At 40.4% G+C, this 25,232-nt stretch overlaps 2 protein-coding genes across 5 annotated transcripts; both read right to left on the reverse strand.

The window, feature by feature from the left end:
* Positions 1-363: 363 nt before the first annotated feature.
* LOC123732745 (uncharacterized) lies at positions 364-4,053 on the reverse strand. Its single transcript, XM_082959112.1, has 6 exons — positions 3,962-4,053; positions 3,781-3,799; positions 3,429-3,533; positions 3,176-3,201; positions 3,002-3,068; positions 364-2,415 (listed from the first exon to the last, which is right to left on the reverse strand). Exons 1-6 carry the CDS (start codon positions 4,049-4,051, stop codon positions 2,411-2,413), a joined length of 312 nt encoding a protein of 103 aa, XP_082815238.1. The 5' UTR covers positions 4,052-4,053; the 3' UTR covers positions 364-2,410.
* Positions 3,962-25,223, reverse strand: LOC123725592 (uncharacterized). Of its 4 annotated transcripts, XR_014379729.1 has the most exons (21): positions 24,986-25,223; positions 24,614-24,640; positions 22,079-22,366; positions 21,532-21,813; positions 20,969-21,253; positions 16,295-16,603; positions 15,517-15,579; positions 15,324-15,377; positions 14,773-14,826; positions 14,526-14,582; positions 14,311-14,397; positions 14,131-14,149; positions 13,991-14,022; positions 13,840-13,880; positions 13,116-13,182; positions 12,682-12,722; positions 10,229-12,417; positions 7,452-7,760; positions 4,977-5,030; positions 4,825-4,881; positions 3,962-4,118 (listed from the first exon to the last, which is right to left on the reverse strand). XR_014379729.1 is itself a non-coding variant. In XM_045692019.2 (17 exons), exons 1-17 carry the CDS (start codon positions 25,041-25,043, stop codon positions 12,334-12,336), a joined length of 1,848 nt encoding a protein of 615 aa, XP_045547975.2. In that variant the 5' UTR covers positions 25,044-25,223; the 3' UTR covers positions 10,224-12,333. The 4 variants fall into 4 exon arrangements, 3 of the variants coding, with proteins under 3 accessions (XP_045547975.2, XP_082815237.1, XP_082815236.1); XM_045692019.2 differs by lacking the exons at positions 3,962-4,118; positions 4,825-4,881; positions 4,977-5,030; positions 7,452-7,760 and having other exon boundaries at positions 10,224-12,417; XM_082959111.1 differs by lacking the exons at positions 3,962-4,118; positions 4,825-4,881; positions 4,977-5,030; positions 7,452-7,760; positions 10,229-12,417 and having other exon boundaries at positions 12,430-12,722; positions 15,324-15,347.
* Between the last annotated feature and the right edge of the window lie 9 nt (positions 25,224-25,232).

Consider the following 25,232-nt stretch of genomic DNA (forward strand, 5'->3'; position numbering starts at 1 on the left):
GAGTAATGGGTCTGAATACTTATTTAAATGTAAATTTTCAGGTTTTATTTCTAAAAACCTATGCCTAAAAATCTGTTTTTGCTTTGCCATTATGGGGCATTGTGTGTAGATTAATGGGGGGGACTGTTTAATCCATTTTAGAATAAGGCTGTAACGTAACAAAATGTGGAAAAAGTCAAGGGTTCTGAATACTTTCCAAATTCACTGTATATGGACTGAAAGAAACATTTCAGGAAAATAGCATCTTGATTTTCCCCAATGGCCAGAAAAAGGTGACAAAGACAACAGTACATATTTTTTTTGCATTATCTAGAATAATCAAGATCAATATCAAATCATGTAAAATACTAACAAAGACGAGAGAATGGTTGAAGTCAATTTATTCTGCGTACTTTTTTGTTTTACAGAAGAGAGCGTTTCAAATGGAGCAAAACTTTGGATTTGTATTTACTGTACCTTAACGGTCTTATACAAGAGGGATACATTATTTTATTTTATTTCACCTTTATTTAACCAGTTAGGCCAGTTGAGAATAAGTTCTCATTTACAACAACGACCTGGCCAAGATAAAGATAAGCAGTGCGACAAAACAACAACACAGAGTTACACATGAACAAACGTACAGTCAGAAAACACAATAGAAAGATCTATGTACAGTGTTTACAGTGTATATGGAAGGTGAGGGGGAGCCACCCCTTTTTCAACAAACAAAGCCATCCCCCATAGAATAATCGACCATCCTGACCACTCAACTGCGCATCGAAACAGAATGTAAGCTCATGTTAACTGGAAAAAAATGTAATGAAGTTGTGTTCTCACACCATTTACATCTTAACCACTCCGCAGTCACTGGACTAAAATGTTAGAATGTGTCTACAACACTGCACATTGAAGGAGCGACTGAGGTGCTGAGTAAGTTGAAATTAAACTGGGAACTTGGAAAATAACAAGTAAACATGGAGAAATTGGGAGATTTGAATTGTATTTAGGAAATCTATATTTTTCAGTTTTGATGATCTGATGTTGCCAACAATGTAAACATTTTTAAAACCGAAATGTTATATTTTGTAGCTTGTAGCAAAGTGTGTGGGCAATATCAATATCAATACTTTTGTTATAAGATCGGGCTTTTGGGGTTTGCCAACTTTTGCCACAAAAATTGTTAAATTAACATTAGTCTTTTCCCCCATTTCTTTGTGGTGCATCTGGCTTAGATTATAAGCATTTTCAACGCAAGATGAATTTCACCCAGAAAAATGACATTCCACTCTGGATCTTAATGACTTAATTTCAATAATTTAACTTTATTTCCTATTTACCTGTTTTTTGCATTATGTGTGAATATGTTATCTATTTATTGATTTAAAATTGTCTGAATCTATCGATTTTGATCAAATATATTTTATTTAGTAAATTGTATCAAACCATAATGGAAGGAATTATCACACAGATGACAGAATAGATATAAATACAGAATATATACACTTAAGAATGTTAAGGGGAGTATGCCCCGGACCACTCCAAAATCCCCAAATTAAAATACCAACACATTAACAGATATTATGGATAGGCATGCAACACAAGCCAGGTGTCCGTGTGTGAAACAGTAAATTACGGCAGTTCCAAGCATTTTGGGGGCCCTAAGCGAGATTTGCCCACCTCGCAGACAAAACATTTTAGTGGCCACGCTCATGGTGGCGGAGAGAAACATTTGGAGCTTTAAAGTTAATGTCCTGCAATTCTACGCATTTTGCCATTGGGCGGAGAGAACTTTGCAGTTTTAAAGCTAATTTCCTGCAGTTCTACACATTTTTCCAAGGGATTGAGAGACATTTTATAAATGATTTCCTGCAATTCTACACATTTGGCCATGACTTAAGCCATGTTCATTTGATATCTGAGTGAGAGTGACTAACAAAATCAATGGGTGCCCCCTGGAGGTCAGGGCCCCTGGGCAGTAATTTGGACATTACTACATGGCTTAGATAGCTGGCGAGACTTACTTCCCAAGCAATCTATAAAATCTTAGCTGACATGGGATAATTGAGTGACTGTCAGTGACTGACATAACAAGAGAAAACTGCTGATGCAGAACCACATTTCTAAACTGCACATGTGTATTCTACTATCCTACGTTTTTCTCTGGAGGGGCCTCTAGCGGCTGCTTACTGGATGTCGCTTACAGATAGAAACGGCACTGCAGTAGATGTATTAGATACTTATTTACAGTAACACAATGTGTGATAAATGAAGGACATCCTTTATTTAAAAAAGAAAGAAACAGTATTTCTGTGAGACAAACAGAGAGCCAGAGGTGTAGTTTCAGTGTGTCTGCAGAAGACTGTACAACCCATCTGGCTGGGCTGAGGTTGCTGGTCTGTCGGGGATTGAGCTGTATACGTGGTACGTATCAGACTAGAGAAAAGAAACAGACAGTTTAACTTCAGTCCTTTAATTCTACAGTACTGTAAATGTAATGTCATTTAAAAGGATGTAACATCAATCTGAAACTGAGAGTCGTTCACAATCACCAAACACAGTGGGTGATTCTGATCTTACATTGTCATTTTCAGATGACTTTTCATTTTCTTTTAAAGGACCTGTACAACACAGAGGGAGCCTGTGTGTGTGTGTGTGTGTGTGTGTGTGTGTGTGTGTGTGTGTGTGTGGTGTGTGTGTGTGTGTGTGTGTGTGTGTGTGTGTGTGTGTGTGTGTGTGTGTGTGTGTGTGTGTGTGTTTATGCACGTGTCAGTGTGGGTGTGGTTCTGCTTGTCACTTTGCTGTGCTTAATGTCACTTTACACTTCTACTCCTGACTCAAACCATCCTGTAGACGTACAGCTCTATTCTCATGCTCTAACACATTATCTTATGTATAACTTATATACATACATGGTTACTGATATGACTACCTCAGACCAAAATCCAAGCCTAAACAACTTTGAGTCCTATAAAAAGCTCTACATGATATGAATCTATGGGATAGAGTTAAATAGACAAACCTGGTGGTACAGATGTGAATGGTACAGAAGTGATCAGGCTGTAGACCCCTGCATTCTCTGAATCAGCCTGGAGGAAAGAGAGAGAGAAAGGTCCTTATTATCCCTCAGACTGTCTGTCTGTAAAAAAAACAAGTATGTAAGTATATCCAGGGTTATTATTTTTGCTGTACTGACATCATTTGCATATTGCTGCACAGGACCTGCAACTCACAGAGAGAGACAAAGCCACAAGTGAGAGGTTTGGTGTCTGTGTGTGTTTGTGTGTGTGTGTGTGTGTGTGGGGGGGGGGGGTTCAAGAAGCTCTCACTAGTACATTTTAAGTTAGTATGGCTTGCATTGAGTGACCAAGTGTTATTGTGCTGAGGGTCACAAATGCATGTCTCAGGTCAGGAAGACGGGGACAGAAGACATTCTGTTACAAACTCACCTGAGGGCAAAAACGTGGACAGTACATAAGTGATGAGAGAATAGATCCCAGCATCCCTTGAATCCAACATGCCTGCACTGCTCATAGCTCCCATCACCAAATCACCTACAACAGAAAATAAATAAAATAAAATTAGATATGTGTTTGTACGTGTGTGTCTAGTTGTGTTAGTAGTGTGTGCAGTGTTGGATGTATTTTGTTTTGGAACATACATTGGCTGTGATCATGCTATCTGGATGTAGGTCTGTACAACATAAAAGTATAAGAAGGTGGTGGTAAGAACATCTCATCATGGACAATACAGAACTAAAGGTTGATCCAATCTGCATCATATTCACAAGGGAATTCTTACCTCTGAGAATTGGTTTTCTCTGAAAAACAAATTAGACTAAATGAATGATGTTGAATATAGCCTACACTACACAATATCACCAAAAGGAGTTGAAAGATTAACCCATGTCAAAGGCACTTACATTAATATGAGAAGGAAAATGTTTGCAAATTATCTGTTATGCAGAATCAGAAGTACTCACTGTTAATCCCATCAGGAACACGCCCACTCCAGAAGCCATACCCACTGCTGTCTGCCATAATTGCACCGCTGTTTGGTGACATGATGTCATCAGGAGAGGTCATTAGCTCTTAATCCAAATGTAAATACTTCAATGGTAGACAGGTGTTAGAATACCCCTTTATTGTATATATGTGAGAAAAGACAGGTAGTCAGCTAAACATTTTACATTTGAGTCTGTGGAGGAAAATGTTATGTTTGTGCTTTTCTAATAACCAATTGGACTGGGTTCAGGCAAGTGACTGATGGATAGTGAGGATTCCTCCCAGTAATGATCAGTAGAAGCAATTTGGTAGTACGCCAAGAACATTGTTTTGAAAACCGAAAAGGGTGTCTCAGTTTAAAGGTCTCAGCTTGAAGAGAAGAAGCCTCGTGAGGTATTGGTTGGTCACATGCATGAACCAAACGTTAATGATGAATGAATTATGAATAATGAATTAACTAAATCTTGCAAGTAAAACTTGTCTGTTTAAGCAGTATATAAGACAACTAATGGGACATCTCTGGCGGAGCTTCTGACCGACGTTTACTATGGTACATTAAGTTTGTTGGAACCTCTCCAGCTTGTTGATAATAAAGAATGATTCATTTAATATTGACTTCAGGTGTCCCTGATGGTAATTTCGACAACAAGTCATTTAGCAGAGGTTCTTATCCAGAGTGACTTACATTAGTGCATTCATCTTAAGATAGCTAGGTGAGGCAACAACATATCACATATCGCAAGTACATTTTCCCTCAACAAAGTAGTTATCAGTAAAGTCAGAGCTAGCAGGAAAAGACAAGTGTATTTTTGTTGTGGGATTACTAAATAAGGACACTTACCCAAAACTATTTTTTGACTGTTTGAATTCACAACACTGTCTGTGGAGCTTTGACCTCCTGTTCACATACAAGATAGAGACGGTTTGTTAACAGTTAATACACATCACAACTTAGTCAACACCAATAAACAAAAATCGTGTGGCCATACTCACTCTCAGTTGGACTCTTTGGGGTGTCAGTTGTCAAGGTAGGACTAACAGTCAAATCTGGTGCAAAGCAAAGTCATTGGATCTGGTTATACAATAAGGTATCTAAATGGGATGATTTAATCAATCCAATATCAACCTCTTTTCTAGTAATTAGGCACATATGTGATTAAAAAAGAATACAAAGACCTGGGTAAGGAGTCTTTTAGACCTAGACTTGGCCCTCCGGTACCGCTTGCCATGCGGTAGCAGAGAGAACAATTTATAACTAGGTGGCTGGAGACTTTGACAATTTTTAGGCCCTTCCTCTGACCCCACCTGATATAGTTGTCCTGGATGGCAGGAAGCTTGTCTCCTGTGACGTACTGGGCCGTACACACTAACATCTGCGGTCGAATGCCGAGCAGTTGCCATACCAAGCGATGACGATATCAGTCAGGCTGTTCTCGATGGTGCAGCTGAAGAACTTTTTGAGGATCTGAGGACCCATATCAAAATCTTTTCAGTCTCCTGAGGGAGAATATGCTTTGTTGTGCTCTCTTCACGACTGTCTTGGTGTGTTTGGACGATGATAGTTTGTCAGTGATGTGGACACCAAGGAAGTTGAAGCTCTCGAACCCGCTCCACTACAGCCCCGTCGATGTGAATTGGGGCATGCTGAGGGAGCGCTTGTTGTCTTGGCATCACACTGCCAGGTCTCTGACCTCCTCCGTACAGGCTTTCTCATCATTGTCGGTGATCAGGTCCACCACCATAGTTTCGTCGGCAAAGTTAATGATGGTGTTAGAGACATGCATGACCACGCAGTCGTGGGTGAAGAGGGAGTACATGAGTTGACTCAACACGCACCTCTGACGGGCCCCTGTGTTGAGGATCAGCGAGACAGATGTGTTGTTGTCAGGAAGTCCAGGATCCAGTTGCAGAGGGAGGATTTTAGGCCCTGGGTACTTAGCTTAGTGATGAGCTTTAAGGGGAACTATGGTGTTGAACGCTGAGCTTCAGTGAACAAACAGCATTCTCACATAGGTGTTCCTTTTGTCCAGGTGGGAAAAGGCAGTGTGGAGACCAATAGCGATTGCGTCATTTGTGGATATGTTGGGGCGGTATGTGAGTTATATTGGGTTCTAGGGTTTCTGGGATGATGGTGTTGATGTGAGCCATGACCAACCTTTGAAAGCACTTCATGGCTACCAATGTGAGTGCTACGGGCCAGTAGTCATTTAGGCAGGTTACCTTGGTGTTCTTGGGCACAGGGACTATGGTGTCAGTTTGAAACATGTCGGTATTACAGACTCATTCAGGGAGAGATTGAAAATGTCAGTGAAGACACTTGCCAGTTGGTCAGTGCATGCTCTCAATATGTGTCCTGGTAATCCATCTGGCCCTGCAGCCCGTAATCTAAACCCTTGACTGTACAATTGGTATTTGCTGAGATGGTAATTTAGAGACATATTAATGAAATTAGCATTTTATTAATGATCATCATGGTGTTGTTGGCCTTTTGAAATACCTTCATGACTTGTCTATTCAAAGTGGGCAAAGTAGGACTATAAAATCTACTACGGACAGATTGCTTCTAGCCCTGGTAGATTATATTTCTCCTCATTATAGAGATGATAAAACCAATTCATAAGGTGATAAAGTCTTTCAGGACAGATAAGGTGTTGATTGTTGTTGACAGCTTCCTAGAATGAAGTCACCATGTTATCTAACAGCAGAAGCTTAACGGTGCACAGACATGATCTATACACTTAACCAGTTCAACAAAGAAATTGTAATACTTGTGGTAATGGTCCCAGGCGTTGGTGTTGATACTGGTTTCATATATATGAACAAAATTACTTAAGGTTTCTAATGTAAAGTGTTCTAAACAACATCCTCCATCATCAACACAATGAATTACAGAGTAAGCCACTCCAACAGTTATACTTACACATTACCAAAGCTAAACCCCTTTGTCTCCCTGCGTTAGAGGGTGTCTGTATAGTTGTTGGATCACTGATGTGAACTCCCACTAGATTTACAACCATTTAGGATTGGAATGTGGTCTATAGTTTGTGGGTCAGAATGTTATTTGCTGGCAGTAGCTCCCTGCCTGCCCTCATCCTCAAGGAGCCATCCCCCAACAGGCCACGCCCAAGAGGAAGACAGAGAGCCAGGTGGTCCGACCAGTTGGGGGACGACCTACACAACCTGGGACTCAACACCAGATCAGCCTGGGACCTGGCCCAGAAGAAAACAGTGTGGACAACCATATGTGGAGATGCTATGCTCAAAAGGAGCGAGTGAGTGAGTGAGTGAGTGAGTGAGTGAGTGAGTGAGTGAGTGAGTGAGTGAGTGAGTGAGTGAGTGAGTGAGTGAGTGAGTGAGTGAGTGAGTGAGGGTGAGAATGCTTATAGTCATACTCAATTTTTTTAAGGGAAGTCAGATCATGAAGACCTGCAGCACTGATAAATTATTATTTTATAGATAATGACTCACCTGTAAAGTTGTACGCATCACTGCGTTGAGAGAGAGAGTTTGGTCCTGAGCTCACTCCGTAGTCACAGCTCACCTCCTTACTCCTCACTGACTGAAGACGTCTGATCAGATCACTCTCAGCCACAGCGAATTGACAGAACCAGCATTTGGAATCTGTGTGTTTCGTCTTCCTGATGTGTGCTCTAAAAATACGCTTACTCTGCTCTCCAACATACAGGTTACAGGTGGTGTCATAACTGACAGAGCCAGGAATTAAACAGGTGATGATGAGGTTCTCTCTCAAACTGACTGTAATATTTGGTTTCTGACCTGTTGGGAGAGGACAACGACTTAATGAAGTACAAGGCACACTATTCAGCATATAAAAATATACTGTAGAGCCTACAGTCTTTCACAATGCAAGTTTTAATCATGATGGTCATAAACATGACATGCACTTTTGATTTATTTAACTATTTCGAATGAACTTGGCCTATGATTTAAAAACATTAGTTAAAGATAATTGATCTGTTCAAAACAAATTAACAATAAATTAAGCATTTGTCCAATGGGCACAGACGTCAGTTCCACACCTAGTGTTGATTTACATTTGATTGAGTTGTCAGCTAATGTGAATTCAAAGAGAAATCAACAACATTTCAGCCATGTCATTGGATTGAGGTTCAAGTAGGGTGAAAAAAAGACAAACATTCCCCAAATTATTTCAGCAAATCCAATACATTTTCCACATTGATTTAATGTCATCAGAAGGAAAACGTTGTAATTTTTTGTTGAAATGGCGTGAAAATAACATTGATTCAACCAGTTTTTGCCTGTACCATTTTACACTTAAAAAATGTACATATAATAAATAATTCTGTATTTTTTTATGTAAGTATCTTACCTGTAATAATGTATTTATCACTGCGGGGAGAGAGAGAGTGTCACGTCCTGACCCTTGTAAGATGTCATTTTCTATAGTAGAGTAGGTCAGGGTGTGACAAGGGGTGTTTTTGGGTGGTTTTCTATGTTATCTATTTCTATGTGGTTATTCTAAGTTTCTATTTCTATGTTGGGGTTTTTGGGATGATCTCCAATTAGAGGCAGCCGGTCCTCGTTGTCTCTAATTGGAGATCATATTTAAGTAGGGTTTTTTTCCACTTGTGTTTGTGGGTTGTTATTTTTTGAGTAGTGTTTATTTCTCTCTGCGTCACGGTTTGTTGTTTTGTTTATTCAGTTATTTATGTATTGCAACGTTTCCGATCCTATAGACAACCGTGACAGAGAGTGTGATCCTGTGTTCACTCTTTAGTCACAGCTCACATCTCTCTCCAACTGCAGATGCCTGAACAGATCATTCTTAGTAACACTGAAGGTACAGAATAGTTTGGATAATGCTGTGTTAAATCTCCTGACCCAAGCCTCTTTGTAGGCCTGAGGCTGGTCTCCAGTATACAAGTTACAGCTACGACCATCACTGACAGAATCAGGAAGTACACAAATAATAGTGATGTCATGAGAAGATTCGTCATTGACACTAATGTCTGGTTTCTGCAGTTCACCTGTGAGGAGAACACATCAATAACTGTCCATACTGTAGGTTAATGAGAATACACACCTCATTCTGTATTTGAAAACTCAAAGAGTAAGAAATAAATCGTTTGTATATGTTAGCATGACATTACATATTCCAATCTGATTACAGTTAGCCAATCAGATCAGTGTATTCATAATAATAATACTATTTTACCAAGAATAGTGATAGGCGCAGGGTGACTCTGCGTCGATGGATTTCTAAAAACATTTATCTTCATGTTTATTGAGACTAAAGGATTTTGATAATAAGGTCCATTCCTTCATATAATAATAGTATGTGTAATATATATTTTAAGTAATGGCTTATTACAACATAAATAAAAAATATTCCAGACTGGGCTGAGGAAGATCTGAGAGGACAGAGGAACTGAGTATTTTATTACTGGTTTGGGAAATGTACTGTCAGCCGTTAAACATAAAACAATCACACATTGTGTTTTCAGATCCAAGATCTTTGAGAATAATTCCCAGCGATAGTATGGGAAATAATGGAGATATAATATATTGCTTCATGCAACAGCTCTTTCCAAAAGACAATAATAACGTATTTCTAGAGGACCAACTGAGCAGTACGGTGTTTGCAGTGTTTACAGCTATAGACATTTGTTTAACCCTGAATTTGGACAGAAGATTTTTCACTGTATACGGATTTAAACTGCCAACCTTCGACACTGTATTGTATTAACCATTTATCCATAATTCCTTTTGAATTCATAGTGTCATATGGATTTGTTATCAGCTAATGTTATGTTTGAATGATAAGAATAAATTATATTATATTTTTCCAGGGTAACTAAAAACTCATAATTATGATACTGACCTTGTGCTTTGATGGATTTCAAGCTATCTAGAAATTATAAAATAGGTTATCGCCTGACATTCTAAAAAATAAATTCTACATGAGATACCTGAACACTTCACACAAGTTGGTAAAGTAGCATAACCTACTGTAATGTATTAATGGGGATCAAGCAATGGTCATTCTTATCTGAACAGAATGTAAAATAATGATAGAGAGAAATAAATAAGATGATTAAAGGAATAAGATACAAGACACTCATCATAGCCATGAGATTCAGATCTATCAAGAGTTCCTAAAGTAAAATAGTAAAAAGTAAAAGACTAAAAGAGGGGATAGAAGAAGAGGAATATCCTGTAGCACAAACAGATGATGAAACTGTAGAAATGTAGAAATAACTCACCAAAAAGGAGGACGACCAAGAACAGATGACCAGCCATATCAGGGATGAACAATGCCATTTGTCAGACAGCTACATACTGTTAGTCTGACTTCACAGTAAGGTGTGTGACTGAGTCAGAGGATTGTTTGAATAGAGACGTAGATGTGGAGCTTGTTCACAGCAAAACCACAGAGAGCAGAAACGTAAACAACAGTCTCATACAGCAAGTGTGAGCTAATGTTGCAGAAGTAAGGGTATCTGAATAACAGAGTAATTTATTGGTCATACTCTCTCCTTCATATGAATTTGGACAGTGAAGCCCAAAAAATATATTTGGCTGCATAAATCAGTATTTTAGATTTAATTCAGCCTGAATTCAAAATGTATTAAATAAATAAACAATCTCACCAATCTACACACAATATGCCATTATGACAAAGTGAAAACATGTTTTTTGTAATTTTTTGCTAATTTATAAAAAATGAAATACAGAAATATTTCATTTAGATAAGTATTTACACCACTGAGTCAATACTTTGTAGAAGGACCTTTGGCAGCGATTACAGCTGTGAGTCTTTCTGCGTCTCTACGTCTCTAAGAGCTTTCCACGCGTGGATTGTGCAACATTTGCCAATCATTCTTTTCAAATTTCTTCAAGCTCTGTCCAATTGGTTGTTGGTCATGGCTAGACAACCATTTTCAGGTCTTGCCATAGATTTTCAAGTAGATTCAAGTCAAAACTGTAACTCTGCCACTCAGGAACATTCACTGTCTTCTTGGTAAGCAACTCCAGTGTAGATTTGGCCTTGTGTTTTAGGTTATTATCCTGCTGAAAGGTGAATTCATTTCCCAGTGTCTGGTGGAAAGCAGACTCGACCAGGTTTTCCTCTAGGACTTTGCCTGTGTTTAGCTCCATTACATTTCTTTTCCATCCTGAAAAACTCCCCAGTCCCCTAATGATTTGGCCTCATGGTGAAATCTCTGAGTGGGTTTTTTTTCCTCTCCGGCAACTAATTTAGGGATGATGCCAGTGTCTTTGTTGTGACTGTGTATATTAATACACCATCCAATGTGTAATTAATAACTTCATCTTGCTCAAAGGGATATTCAATGTCTGCTTTCTTTTTACCAATAAGTTTCCTTCTTTGTGAGGCATTAGACAACCTCCGTTTTTTTGTTGTTGAATCTGTGTTTAAAATTCACTTCACGACTGACCGACTTTACAGATAATTGTATGTGTGGGGTACAGAGATGAGGTAGTCATTAAAAATCATGTTAAACACTATTATTGCAAACAGAGTGAGTCCATGCAACGTATTATTCGACTTATTTTGGATTTCCATAACAAAGGAATTGAATACTTATTGACACTTTTTTTTTTCTTTTTACATAATTCCACTTTGACGTTATGCGCTATTGTGTGTAGGCCAGTGACAAAAAAAAATATCTAAATTTCATATATTTTAAATTCAGGCTCTAACATAACAAAAATTGGAAAAGGTCAAGGGGTGGGAATACTTTCTGAAGGTATTGTATGTTTTACCATTAAGATATAAAAGTACTTTATGTATATAGTCCCCCCAATTCAAGAAGTTATTTGGACAAATTCATTTATAGTGTATTAAAGTAGTCAAACATTATGTATTTTGGTCCTATATTCTTTGCACCCGATAAATGCATCAAGTTTGTGACTTAACAAAGTTGAGTTTGTATGCATTTGCAGTTTGTTTTGGTTGTGTTTTGGATTATGTTTTGCCCAATAGGAAATTAATTGTATCCAACAATTAATTTGAATATGGAAGGAGGTATCAAACAGTCAACATAAAATACATAAATACAGTAGATTCAGCATTTACTAGGGAAAAGAAATAAGAAAAATGCTCAAAGGAGAGTATGCCCCGGACCCCTCCAAAAACCCCAAAATAAAAATATGAACACAGTAACAGATATTATGGATAGACATGTAGCAGAAACCAGTTGTCTATGTGTAATACAGTAGATATATTACCTGTTAAGCAACTTATTTACAGTAACTGGATGTGTGATAAACAAAGGATATCATGTGAGAAAGAATGTATTTGTGTGAGACATAGCTACAGAGAGCCAGTGGTGTAGTTTCAGTGTGTCTACAGAAGACTGTACAACCCATCCGGCTGGGCTGAGGTTGCTGGTCTGTCGGGGATTGAGCTGTATACATGGTAAGTGTCAGACTAGAGGAAAGAAACAAATTCACTTTAGGGCTTTGAATCTACAGTACAGTTAATGTAATTCATAAGGGGTATTTTATGAGGATGTAAGACCAATCTTAAACTGAAAGTCAAATCACAGTGAGAGAAAGAGAGATACTTGTATCCTCGAGTCCGTCTGTCTGTGAAAACAATGCTATAAATAATAATAATAATATAACAATATAATACAATGAATAGTACAACCGATATAAGAATACTCCATGCAATTATTTGTGCTGTACTTACATGTTTATTTGCAAATGCCTGTGTATCCACATCAACGTTACCTGCACATCACAGAGAGAGACAATTCCATGAGTAAGAGGTTGTGTATGTATGTATGTATGAGTGTGTGTGTGTTTGAGGGGGGATCATGTGTATTTTACATGTCTACATTGCATGTGTGTTACTTAGTTGAGTTTGCCCTATTGCGTTGGTAACATCCAAATAGAAAAAGTGCAAGTAACAGGGCTTGATGTCATTTCACACTTCTCCTCATGACTCAAACCACCCTGCAGATCTACAGCTCTATTCTCAAGCTCCACAGATGCTCTGACAAATTAATTTCTGTTTTAAGTGTCATATATGTGTTTTGATATGGTTGATAAGGTTAGGCCCAACGTTTAAGCATGTACAGTAGCTGTGCACTTCCAGATGGTCCCGAGATCTGAGGGACAAACCTGAGGGCATGAACGTGGACAGTACAGAAGTGACCTGAGAATCGATTCTGGCATCTCCTGAATCCACCTGTAGTAGAGAGTGAGGGAGAAGAAGAGAGAGAAGAGAGAGACTTTTTATCCTCCAGTCTAACAAACTGTCTGTCTATTCTAATCTCTAACTCGTGACATGAACTGCACCCTCCTTTGTATCACAGGAAGTGTTTGTGGGTTTTGTGTCATTCTGAGGTCTACACATATCCAATGCAAGATGTAGGTTATTTGATCAAAAATAGTCATACGACTAAACTCTGTACCTACTTAGGAACACATTTACAAGGTTTAACATGAATTCATGTATTAAGAAATCATTTATTATTTGGTAATAAATATAAATGACCATATAAATCTGTAAATAAATATAGCTGTTGGTTTGATACTTTGAACATTCGTATGTTGAAGCACTACTAATGAAACATTAAGGTCTTGATCCTCAGATCAGACAGTCAGAGGGCAGAGGATGCTGGTGAGAGGAGTTGTAGGAGGACAGGCTCATTGTAATCGTTGAAATGGAATGAATGGAATGGAGTCAAACACCTAGTTTTAATGTGTTTGATTTGTTTGCCTCCGTCCTATTAATTCCATTCCAATCATTACACTGAGCCCATCCTCCTATAACTCATCCCACCAGCCTCCTCTGTCAGAGGGGTATATGTGTACAGATACCACTGTAATGTAGAATACTCACCATGACTCCGCTGCTCACCGCTCCCATAGACACCAAATCATCTACAACAGAAACACAGTAAAAATTAGATTTACAGTGTTTGTACATGTCTGTATATAGTTCTGTAAGTCGTATCCCTGTGTATGTTTGATGTATTTTGTTTGGAACATACATTGTCTGTGATCATCCTGTCTGGATGTAGGTCTGTACAACATAAAAGTATAAGAAGGTTGTGGTAAGAACATCTCATCATGGACAATACAGAACTAAAGGTTGATACAATCTGCATCATATTCACAAGGGAATTCTTACCTCTGAGAATTGGTTTTCTCTGAAAAACAAATGAGGCTAAATGAATTATATTGAATATAGTCTAATCTATACAATATGATCAAAATGAGTTGATAAATTAACCCATGCCAAAGGAACTTACATTAATGTCAGCACGGTACATTTGCAAATGATTTGTTATGCAGAATCTAATGTACTCACTGGTCCTCCTGCAGAGACAGACAGCTGTCAATCCTACCAGGAACACGCCCACTCCAGAAGCCACTGCTGCCTGCCATAATTGCCCCACTATTTGGTGACATGATGACAACGGGAGAGGTCATTAGCTCTTGGACCACATTATTGTTCTTCTAAGAAAATGTGCACAGCTCTGTTTTCATATGTGTGATAAAAGACAGCTAGAAAAGGATACTTACACAGAATGCTTTCTTTACTGTTTGATTCCACATCACTTTCTGTTGAGCTTTGACCTCCTGGGCACATGCAAGAGAGAAGGACAGTTTAATTACAGAGTTATGCAAATATTTCTAAGAAGAGACCAATTGTTTGATTAATCCTAAAGCCTAGACTGAATTTACATTTGGCTATATTTGCAAAACTGGTTTATGCTTTAGTAGACACAAACATTAAGCAAGCTAAATTAAATCTATTGGCTATACTTACTTTCAGTTGGACTCGCTGGGGTGTCAGTGGTCAAAGTACAGCAAACAGTCGACCCTGATGCAAAGCAAATCATTGGATCTGATTATACAAAAATACATCTAAATGGGTTGATTTTAATCAATCAAATATCAACCTCTTTTTGTAATGAGGCAAATTTGTGATGGGAAAAAACTCAACATGGAGAAGATAAGCTACTCTATTTGTTTTATTCTATATGCTAACTAGATAAAGATGACTAAGAGACCTGATGAAGGATTCACTGTCGTGCTAGGGGTTTAAGGGGAGGTCAAACCTGGTGAGAAGAGATTACTCATATTACACAAGAACAAACGTAAATTAATGTAATATCTAAGGTCTTTCAATAAGCAGAAAGAGAGAAGTACTCTACACATTACCTACAAATCAGATGGACTAAAAGTGGTTAAAAATCTGGACTGAAATTACAAGCAGCTATGAATACATCTTTTAGTTAACCGGTCAGAGCTTTAGTGAATGAATGTGAACAAAGATATTGTATTTTCAAAAAAGTTAAAATTGGTGGATCTACTTACTGGTAGTTGGTGTCACTGTGGTTTCTGGGGTAAAGGTAGAAGTAACAGTTGAAACTAGTGGGAAGCAATATGATTACACAAGAATAAGGTTTTACATTCACATTTGGGACACTTAATTTTACAGGCCCGTAATCTAAACTCTTGACTGTGTAATTACTATTTGCAGAGATGGTCATTTAGAGGCCCAACACACCTTCTGTAGGACTCACTGTCTTGCTGGGAGGCAAAGTAGATCTAGGACCTGGAGTCATACCCACTGAGAAAACACATATTAATGAAATTAGCATTTTATTCATGATCGTATTAATGATCATCATGGTGTTGTTGGCCTTTTGAAATACCTTCATAACTTGTCTATTCAAAGTGGGCAAAGTAGGACTATAAAAATCACTACGGACAGATTGCTTCTAGCCCTGGTAGATTATATTTCTCCTCATTATAGAGATGATAAGACCAATTCATAAGGTGATAAAGTCTTTCAGGACAGATAAGGTGCTGATTGTTGTTGACAGCTTCCTAGAATGAAGTCACCATGTTATCTAACAGCAGAAGTATAACAGCACATAGATACGATCTAAACACTCCACTAGATGAACACAGACATTCTATTACTTGTGCTGATGATCCCAGGCATTGGTGTTGAGGCTGGTGTCATATCTATAGAACAGCTTAATTATCTAACAGAACAGCTTCATTTACACATTAACACAACTATTCTTATTGCTGAAACTTGCTTTGCTTAAAAATAACAGCTGCGCCACTATAAAAGCACAAATGTGTAGCCAACCTGCTATAGAAGGTGTCTGTATAGTTGTTGGATCACAGACGTGAAATCTGAATTTCTGATTGAAATGTGGTATTTAGTTTGTTGGTCAGAATGAATATAGTCATACTAAGAAGATGCTAAAATCAAAGTGAGTCAGATCATGAAGACCTGCAGCCCTGATAGATTTGTTTAGATAATGACTCACCTGTAAAGCTGTACCCATCACTGCGTGGAGAGAGAGAGTTTGGTCCTGAGCTCACTCTGTAGTCACAGCTCACCTCCATACGTCTCACATACTGTAGAGTTCTGATAACATCCCTCTCAGTTACAGTGAATCTACAGAACCACTGTTTGGAAGCTTTGCTTTTTTCTTTCCAGATCTTTTCTGTGAAGGATGGCTGACTCTCCTCTCCAACATACAGGTTACAGGTGGTGTCAGGACTGACGGATCCAGGAATCAAACAGATGATGGTGAAGTACCCATCAAAATGGACTGTAATGTCTGGTTTTGGATCTGTTAGGAAAGAACAGAGACTCCTTTTTACATCACTCTATTTGAATGTAATGTAAACTCAGCAAAAAAAGAAACGTCCTCTCACTGTCAACTGCATATATTTTCAGCAATGTGTAAATATTTGTATGAACATGACAAGATTCAACAACTGAGACATAAACTGAACAACTTCCATAGACATGTGACTAACAGAAATGGAATAATGTGTCCCTGAACAAAGGGGGGGGTCAAAATCAAAAGTAACAGTCAGTATCTGGTGTGGCCACCAGCTGCATTAAGTACTGCAGTGCATCTCCTACTCATTGAATGCACCAGATTTGCCAGTTCTTGCTGCGAGATGTCACCCCAGTCTTACACCAAGGCACCTGCAAGTTCCCGGACATTTCTGGGGGGAATGGCCCTAGCCCTCACCCTCCGATCCAACAGGTCCCAGACGTGCTCAATGGGATTGAGATCCTTGCTATTCGCTGGCCATGGCAGAACACTGACATTCCTGTCTTGCAGGAAATCATGCACAGAACCATCAGTATGGCTGGTGGCATTGTCATGCTGGAGGGTCATGTCAGGATGAGCCTGCAGGAAGGGTACCACATGAGGGAGGAGGATGTCTTCCCTGTAACGCACAGCATTGAGATTGCCTGAAATGACAACAAGCTCAGTCCGATGATGCTGTGACACACCGCCCCAGACCATGACGGACCCTCCACCTCCAAAGCGATCCCGCTCCAGAGTACAGGCCTCGGTGTAACGCTCGTCCCTTCACGATAAACGCGAATCTGACCATCACCCCAGGTAAGACCAAACCGCAACTCGTCAGTGAAGAGCACTTTTTGCCAGTCCTGTCTGGTCCAGCGACGGTGGGTTTGTGCCCATAGGCGACATTTTTGCCAGTGATGTCTGGTGAGGACCTGCCTTACAACAGGCCTACAAGCCCTCAGTCCAGCCTCTCTCAGCCTATTACGGACAGTTTGAGCACTGATGGAGGGATTGTGCGTTCCTGGTGTAACCCTGGCAGTTGTTGTTGCCATCCTGTACCTGTCCCGCAGGTGTGATGTTTGGATGTACCGATCCCGGATCAGCTGTGCGTCCTGTCTCTCTGTAGCGCTGGCTTAGGCGTCTCACAGTACGGACATTGCAATTTATTGCCCTGGCCACATCTGCAGTCCTCATGCCTCCTTGCTGCATGTTTAAGGCACGTTCACACAGATGAGCAGGCACCCTGGGCATGTTTCTTTTGCTGTTTTTCAGAGTGAGTAGAAAGACCTCTTTAGTGTCCTACGTTTTCATAACTGTGACCTTAATTGCCTAACTTGTGCCGGACAGGCGGGCAACTCTGGCTGCGCCGGACAGGCGGGCGGCTCTGGCGGCACAGGACAGGCGGACGGCTCTGGCAGCTCCGGTCAGGCAGACGGCTCTGGCGCAGGACGCACCAGGCTGGGGAGACATGCAGGAGGCCTGGCTCTGGGAGCAGGCACAGGACTCACCAGGCTGGGGAGACTTGCAGGAGGCCTGGCTCTAGGAGCAGGCACAGGACTCACCCGGCTGGAGAGACATGCAGGAGGCCTGGCTCTGGGAGCAGGCACAGGACTCACCCGGCTGGAGAGACATGCAGGAGGCCTGGCTCTGGGAGCAGGCACCGGATACACTGGGCCGTGGAGGCGCACTGGCGGTCACGAGTGCAGGACTGGCACCACCCCTACTGGCTGGGTGCCCGCTTCCCCCCGGCAAATGTGGGACGCTGGCACCGAGCACACTGGCCTGTGGATGCTCGGCCTCGACACCGTGCGCATCACCCCATAGCACGGTGCCTGACCAGTCAAATGCTCGCCACGGTAAGCACGGGGAGTTGGCTGAAGCCGCACTGGGTTCCCCAGGCGAACTGGGGAAACCGTGCGTGGAGAGGGCGCAGGACTCACCGGGTTGTGGAGGCGCACTGGAGGTCTGGAGCGCAAAGCTAACACAAGACGTGCAGGGCTGGGGAGGCACACAGGAGGCCTGGTGCGTGGGGCTGGCACAGTCTTCACCAGATGGCTAGCACGCACCTCAGGATGAGTATGGAGAGCTGACTCAGGTGACATCAATTCGAGGACATGCTCCGTAGGGCAAATGTCGTGCCTCATGCACCAACACAGCAGCTCTCTCATAGCTCTCTCCTCCAATCTCCCCATCAACTCCTTCACTGTCTCTGCTTCGCTCCCTTCGCTCACCTCCAACTTCACCCCGACTGGCTCTGGTTCCATCCTTGGCTCCGCCGACCGTCCCGTGTGCCTCCCCCCCAAAACAATCTTGGGGCTGCCTCTCCTCCTCTTGCCGTGCCAGCCGATCCTCCCAGAAAAGCCGTTCTGCATTCGCTGCCTCTATCTCCTCTGGCGGGCGGCGGTATTCTCCAGCCTGTCTCCAGGGTCCCTTTCCGTCCAGTATCTCTTCCCAAGTCCAGGAGTCCTGAACCCTCTGCTCCTCCTTACCACGCTGCTTGGTCCGTTGAAGGTGGGTAGTTCTGTCACGACCGTCGGATGAAGTAGACCAAGGTGCAGCGTGGTGAGCCTACATTTTCCTCTTTATTGAAATAACGCCAGCAAAACCAATTAACATTACAAAACTACCGTGAAGCTTACAGGGCAAAGTGCCACAAACAAAGTTAACTACCCACAAGGACAGGTGGGAAAAAGGGCTACCTAAGTATGGCTCCCAATCAGCGACAACGATGTACAGCTGTCCCCGATTGAGAGCCATACCAGGCCAAAACAAAGAAATACAAAAACATTGAAAAAAGACATAGAATGCCCACCCTAGTCACACCGTGGCCTAACAAAAATAGAGAATAAAAACCCTCTCTATGGCCAGGGCGTGACACATAGTCAGTAGAAAGGTCTCTTTAGTGTCTTAAGTTTCTTTAGTGTCCTAACTGTGACCTTAATTGCTTCACTTGTGACATATAAACTCAGCAAAATATTGTTTTGCCCTTTTTCAGGACCCTGTTTTTCAAAGATAATACGTAAAAATCCAAATAACTTGCAGATCTTCATTGTAAAGGGTTTAAACACTGTTTCCCATGCTTGTTCAATGAACGAGCATTGTTCAATGAACCATAAGCTGTTAGTGTCTTAACGATCGTTTCACAGGTGCATGTTCATTAATTGTTTATGGTTCATTGAACAAGAATGGGAAACAGTGTTTAAACCCTTTACAATGAAGATCTGCAAGTTATTTGGATTTTTACGTATTATCTTTGAAAGACAGGGTCCTGAAAAAGGGACATTTCTTTTTTTTCTGAGTTTATATGTCACAAGTGACACTGACTTACTAAACTAGAGCCTGCCATTCTCTTTATATTACATATCAGCATGTCTTATTTGATATCATTTATATTTATGAGTGCCATTTAATCATGTGTGCTGTGTGTTTACAATGACTGCCTTTCACCTAATTCCTTACATTCTTACGTGTGAAATCAAATTGAATCGGTATGGACTATTTTTGTGTGGTGTGCTGTGATTCCACAGATTAGCATGGACTAAAGGGACATTGAGACAGCTGATGCCAATTCTCAATCACCTCCTCCCTCCTCAAACGAATTGCTAAGCACGCCCCAGAACTAGAGTTAAAAGGAGCTGAACCAGGGACCTTTCGACCGACTCCCTGCACCTCTCTTCTGGTCCCCTGCTGTAGGAAAGACACAAATCACAAAGCTCTACAGCACTACTAGGAAAGTGCTTGTTTCAAACGTGTGAGTGTGACAGTCAGTCCCCAATTGTTGGCCAGTACATCCTCTAATTGTATGTTTTCTGTCCCCCACGACTACAGACACGGGGGACACGCCTGACGCAGCTGAGTCGCTACACCCAACTTTACCACGCAGCCAGGCCGGTGAGGAGCGAGGGACAGAAGGTGACCTGCCGTTGAACACCAAACCAGCAATCGACTACCAGACCAGCCATCGACTAACGATCCCTGCTCGGGTTGAGCCAATCTAATCCTGCTCGGGTAGAACCGAACGAACAAACCCTGCTCGGAAGGACTCAAATGAACATTGGCCACCGATCGCGAATCAACTTCTATGTTAGTTTGGCCCATTGCTTCTAGTTAGTCTACAGCCCTAAATCCCAGCCTATTTATACGTTTCTAATAGGGCCGTAGTGATACTGTGTATTACTGTGTAAAGATGAGTTTATAAAGAACCTTTGATTGTACTTTGGCCTGTCTCTGTGGTTGTTTCCTGAGGGATCTTAGAACTCTACTTTTGACATATACATTTCAAATATTATATGGATTTATTGTCTTCACAACAACTATTTTGAAATGACATTGGGTGAAATTGTGATTTTAACAGAATCATTCAAGACAATCTGAATATTAATTTCTTACCAAGAATAGATAGAGAGACAGAACCACTGTGCATCGATGGAAAGTGAGTTTCTACTGTGTAAAAACATCTCAGTTTGATCTCAGCAGATGAACTTTGACCTGCCGACGAGAGCAGCTCAGTCCCCGTGAGTGACTTCGTACAGGGTGAGGGTTTAGGATCTCTCCCCTCTGTGTAGAAGTAACACTGAGACACAGAGACAGATGGAGGAGAGTCACAGCTCAGCTGAACTGAGTCTCTCTCACTGATGACTGTAGAACTGACTGTCAGCCTGGGAGGAGGTGGGTCTGTGAGATCAGGAGAATAGTGTCTCTTTGAAAGTTGCATTTAAAAAACATTACAGGTAATCCATACATACTAACAGTATGGAAAATCCTTTAATCAAATGTTCAACTATGTCAGCATTTATGTTTGTACAAAGTACAGTAAATCCTATCATTATGTCAAATGAAGACGTTTAGGAAATACATCTAATTTTCTATTTTTTTTTCTTCTCATTTTCAGAACGAGCATAATTAATACAGTATAACAGTGAAGTGTATCATTGTTTAAACCACCTACTTACCCTGAACAGTGACTGAGACAGAGTTACTAAACGGAGATGTGTGAGACTTCCATACAGCATAGTAACACTTCACTTTGACCACAACTGGAAATGTTTGATCTGCCCTCTTCAGCAGCTGAGTTCCTGTTATTGTCTGCGTACACAATGAGTCTGGAAGATTCTTCCTCCCCTCTATGTAGAAGTAACAGTGAGACACAGGGAGAGATGGAGGAGTCTCACAACTCAGCTGAACTGATTCTGTCTCTCTGATGACTGTAGAACTCACTGTCAGCTGAGGAAGGTCTGTGAGAAAAGGGGAATTTAGCATTTAGTAGTTTTCAGAAATTTACTGATAGCCTAATCCCTCCTTGTTATTTCAGACTTAAGGATCTTGAGTCCATTACCTCATGCAGCGACAGTATGGGAAATTAAGGAGATATAATATATTGCTTGAATGCTTCATGTAATAGTTTATGACAACAAACAGTATGATAACATATCACAAGAGGAACATGGTAATGATGGCACAACAGTATATTGTTTACAACCATTCAAATAGTCTTCTTACCCTGAATTGTGACTGTTGAAGGCTCACTGAACATGGATCTAAACTGTGAACCTGTAGCACTGTACTGACATTGTATTTTGACCTCAGCTGGTGAACTCTGACCTGTCCACCTCACCAGTAGTGTTCCTGTGAGAGTCTGTTGACAGGGTGATGGTAGGGTGAATTCCACTTGCCCTTCCATTTTGAAGTAACACTCAGAGACAGATGAAGGAGTCTGACAGTTCAGCTGAACTGAGTCTCTCTCTTTGATGACTGCAGGAATCACTGTTAGACTGGGCCGAGGAAGATCTGTGACATTAGAGGGATGATGGAGTGTATTTTTTAATTGAATTATAAATTCATTTTCAATGTTTAACTACTCATACAGATAATGTACCACTTAATATTATATGAGTTTGAAAGAGAAAACAATTAAGACACTGTTGTCTATTTAACAATAAACAATGAGAACCCATGGCAGGAACAGCCCTTAGGAGGGAGTTATCACACAATAATCCTCGGCTTCGATGGGCATTTTGCTTTTGTAAAACGGTTGCCAACATTTAAACAAAAGATGAAGGACATGTCTTTCATTAAAGACATATATATTATTGTTCTGAGTAAATGAGTTTTATTTTCATCCTTCCACCAGGACATATGCTCATTGTGGAACGTTGCTATATGGGCACAGCCAAACAACGGAAGTGATGGATTTTCTGACCAGAACTGTCCCAGAGTTTGGGGAGGTGTGTCTGCGCTTGTGCTGCAGCGGCAGGTGCGCAAGACCAAAGACTTTACTAGCATCATACATATCGGTGAATCGCTGTGACATATGAAATACAAGTGATAGTGTAATCAATCTGTAATAACTACGTAAAAAGGTAACGAACGTGTTAAATGATTGTGACGTACAGTCATATCCAGGTCCTGATTGGTCAACAAGCTTATTTTACGCTTCAAATAGTGTTATTTGACACATCAAACAGTGTTATTTCACGTGTATCTTTTTTGAAATGAGAAGACCCAAATGGCGTTCCATACTTTCCAGTGCACGACACAATGACATCACGTACAGATGCGCGTGACTCTTGGCTGCAGTAAGAAAGCCATGCCATCTACTCCCATTCAACATAGCCTACATTTATGTTTTTATTACTTCTAAACAAAATAACCTTTTGGGGGCTCACCTACGCTGACAATGATGTTTTGATTCTTGCTTGAATTGTCACTGAGATTATATTTGGTTGTGATCTTTGTAAAATAACTATTTTGGATACAGCAAGTTGTTAGCTAGAATGCTAAACACTCACTGACAAAGCCATAGCAAAAGAGACATTTTACTGGTTGAAGTTTAAGTTATTTTAAGTATAATGCAGTTGATTTGCAATGATGAAAGAAACATTATAATAAGCAGGACATTCATACGAGCCTTAAACTCCAATGATAATCCAAAGTAGCATGAAATGCACTCATATGCAACATGTAAATAGAGGCTTTTTTTGTTCTGTCATCACAGTGGATTGAGCAGTCAAATGGAATAGTGAATAGACTATTTTTTGTGTTTGTAAACGTTGCCGCACGAGAGCGATGCGTGCAACATTTGCAAACACAAAAAAATTGTCTATTCACTATTCAATTTGACTGCTCAGTCCACTATCTCATCAGCCCAGCCAGGCAATTTATAAACTTGATCTCCACTGTAAAAAGCATTTAGATATTATATCCCATTTATTGTAGACTAGCATTTGGTTTTCAACAGCGGAGATTTGTATTAACCTTGCTGTCTGTCTCCGACATTTGCAACATTGTTTCAATATTGAAATCCGATCATCTCCAGCTGTCACATAGTAATGAACGAATGTGTCGGGATGAGACAGTTTGGCAGCTTTTCTCAGCCAGTCAAAATCATGAATCAGTATCATTTTTATGGATATATTCAAAGAAATGCCAATAGAAAAACACAAAATGCAGCTAGTTTACTGTCATTCCAGCTTCAGTTTAAAGTGATTATGTTAACTGTGTACTGTAGTTGGCTAGCTCCTCTGAATAGTGTCCTGGAGAGAGAGCACATTTTCTATGCCAGGCGAAATCTCGCATCGAGTCATTAGCTCATTTTTATGGATGTATCCCCAAAAAAATCTATAGAAAACAGCTTAAACAAATGCAAATGCAGCTTCTTTGCTGTAATTCTGGCTGCACTGTTTGACGTGACTGTGTTAGCCGAAGTTGCCTAGCTAGCAAGCAAGGGATAAGAACATTGACAGCCATCATGGCAACGGAACATTTAGAATGATCCACCAGCTGGCTTGGGTACCAACCCTAGATTTGTGTCGGGACTACACGGAGTATACCAAACAGTCGGGGCATGGATTTTACAATGTATCGAGAGCATTCCATGGGGATGCTGACCCATGTTGACTCCGATGAATTCATCAAAATAACGTTTTTATTGAAAATATTTCAATCACTATTTCAATATTTTGGTAACCCGTTGTTTTGTCTGGTATCCTAAAATGTTCCATAATGCAGCTTTAAATTCATAATAATGATACTGACCTTTGGCTTTGATGTACTGGAAGGTATCTAGACATAACAAAATGGGTCATTATCATGCTCTTTTAGCCATTATGAAAAATAAGAAAACATGAGAGGGGAACACTTTACACAAGCTGGCGAAGCAGAATAACATGGCTGTGAATGCATTCCAGGCTATCAAGCAGTGGTCATTCTTATCTGAACAAAATGTAAAATAATGACAGAGAAATATAAATTAATAGGATGATCAATGGAATAAGACACACTTATTATAACCATAACATGTTGAAATATTAAGAGTTCCTAAAGTAAAAGACTAAAAGAGGGGAAAGAAGAATGGAATATCCTGTAGCACAAACAGATGATGGAACTTGGAACGGAAAAATAACTCACCGAAAAGGAGGATGAGCAAAAACAGACGACCAGCCATATCAGGGATGAACAAGGTCATTATTTAGACAGCTACATACATACTGTTAGTCTGACTTCACAGAAGATGGTGGCAGTGACTGGGACAAAGAATAAATGTTTCAATAGAAAAGCAGATGTGGAGCTTGTTCACAGGAAAACCACATGTCTCATATGACAACTGTGGGCTAATGTCATGTTGCAGAGGACAAGGAGGCTGAACATTCAGAAT

This window comes from Salmo salar, chromosome 12, assembly GCF_965601325.2.
Source record: "Salmo salar chromosome 12, fSalSal1, whole genome shotgun sequence".
NCBI lineage: Eukaryota > Metazoa > Chordata > Actinopteri > Salmoniformes > Salmonidae > Salmo > Salmo salar.

What these genes read in the sequence shown, in the direction of transcription:
- LOC123732745 (XM_082959112.1), bottom strand. Translation starts at nt 4,051, where the DNA reads ATGACATCATGTCACCAAACAGCGGTGCAATTATGGCAGACAGCAGTG. An exon ending in GTCCACGTTTTTGCCCTCAG is followed by an intron (nt 3,202 to 3,428) that starts GTGAGTTTGTAA and finishes TGTGAGTTGCAG; the next exon opens with GTCCTGTGCAGCAATATGCA. An exon ending in TGCAGCAATATGCAAATGAT is followed by an intron (nt 3,069 to 3,175) that starts GTCAGTACAGCA and finishes TCTTTCCTCCAG; the next exon opens with GCTGATTCAGAGAATGCAGG.
- LOC123725592 (XM_082959110.1), bottom strand. Translation starts at nt 25,043, where the DNA reads ATGACCTTGTTCATCCCTGATATGGCTGGTCGTCTGTTTTTGCTCATC. An exon ending in CCAGTACATCAAAGCCAAAG is followed by an intron (nt 22,367 to 24,613) that starts GTCAGTATCATT and finishes CTAATGTCACAG; the next exon opens with ATCTTCCTCGGCCCAGTCTA. An exon ending in CCCAGCGAGTCCAACTGAAA is followed by an intron (nt 14,583 to 14,772) that starts GTAAGTATAGCC and finishes GCATGTGCCCAG; the next exon opens with GAGGTCAAAGCTCAACAGAA.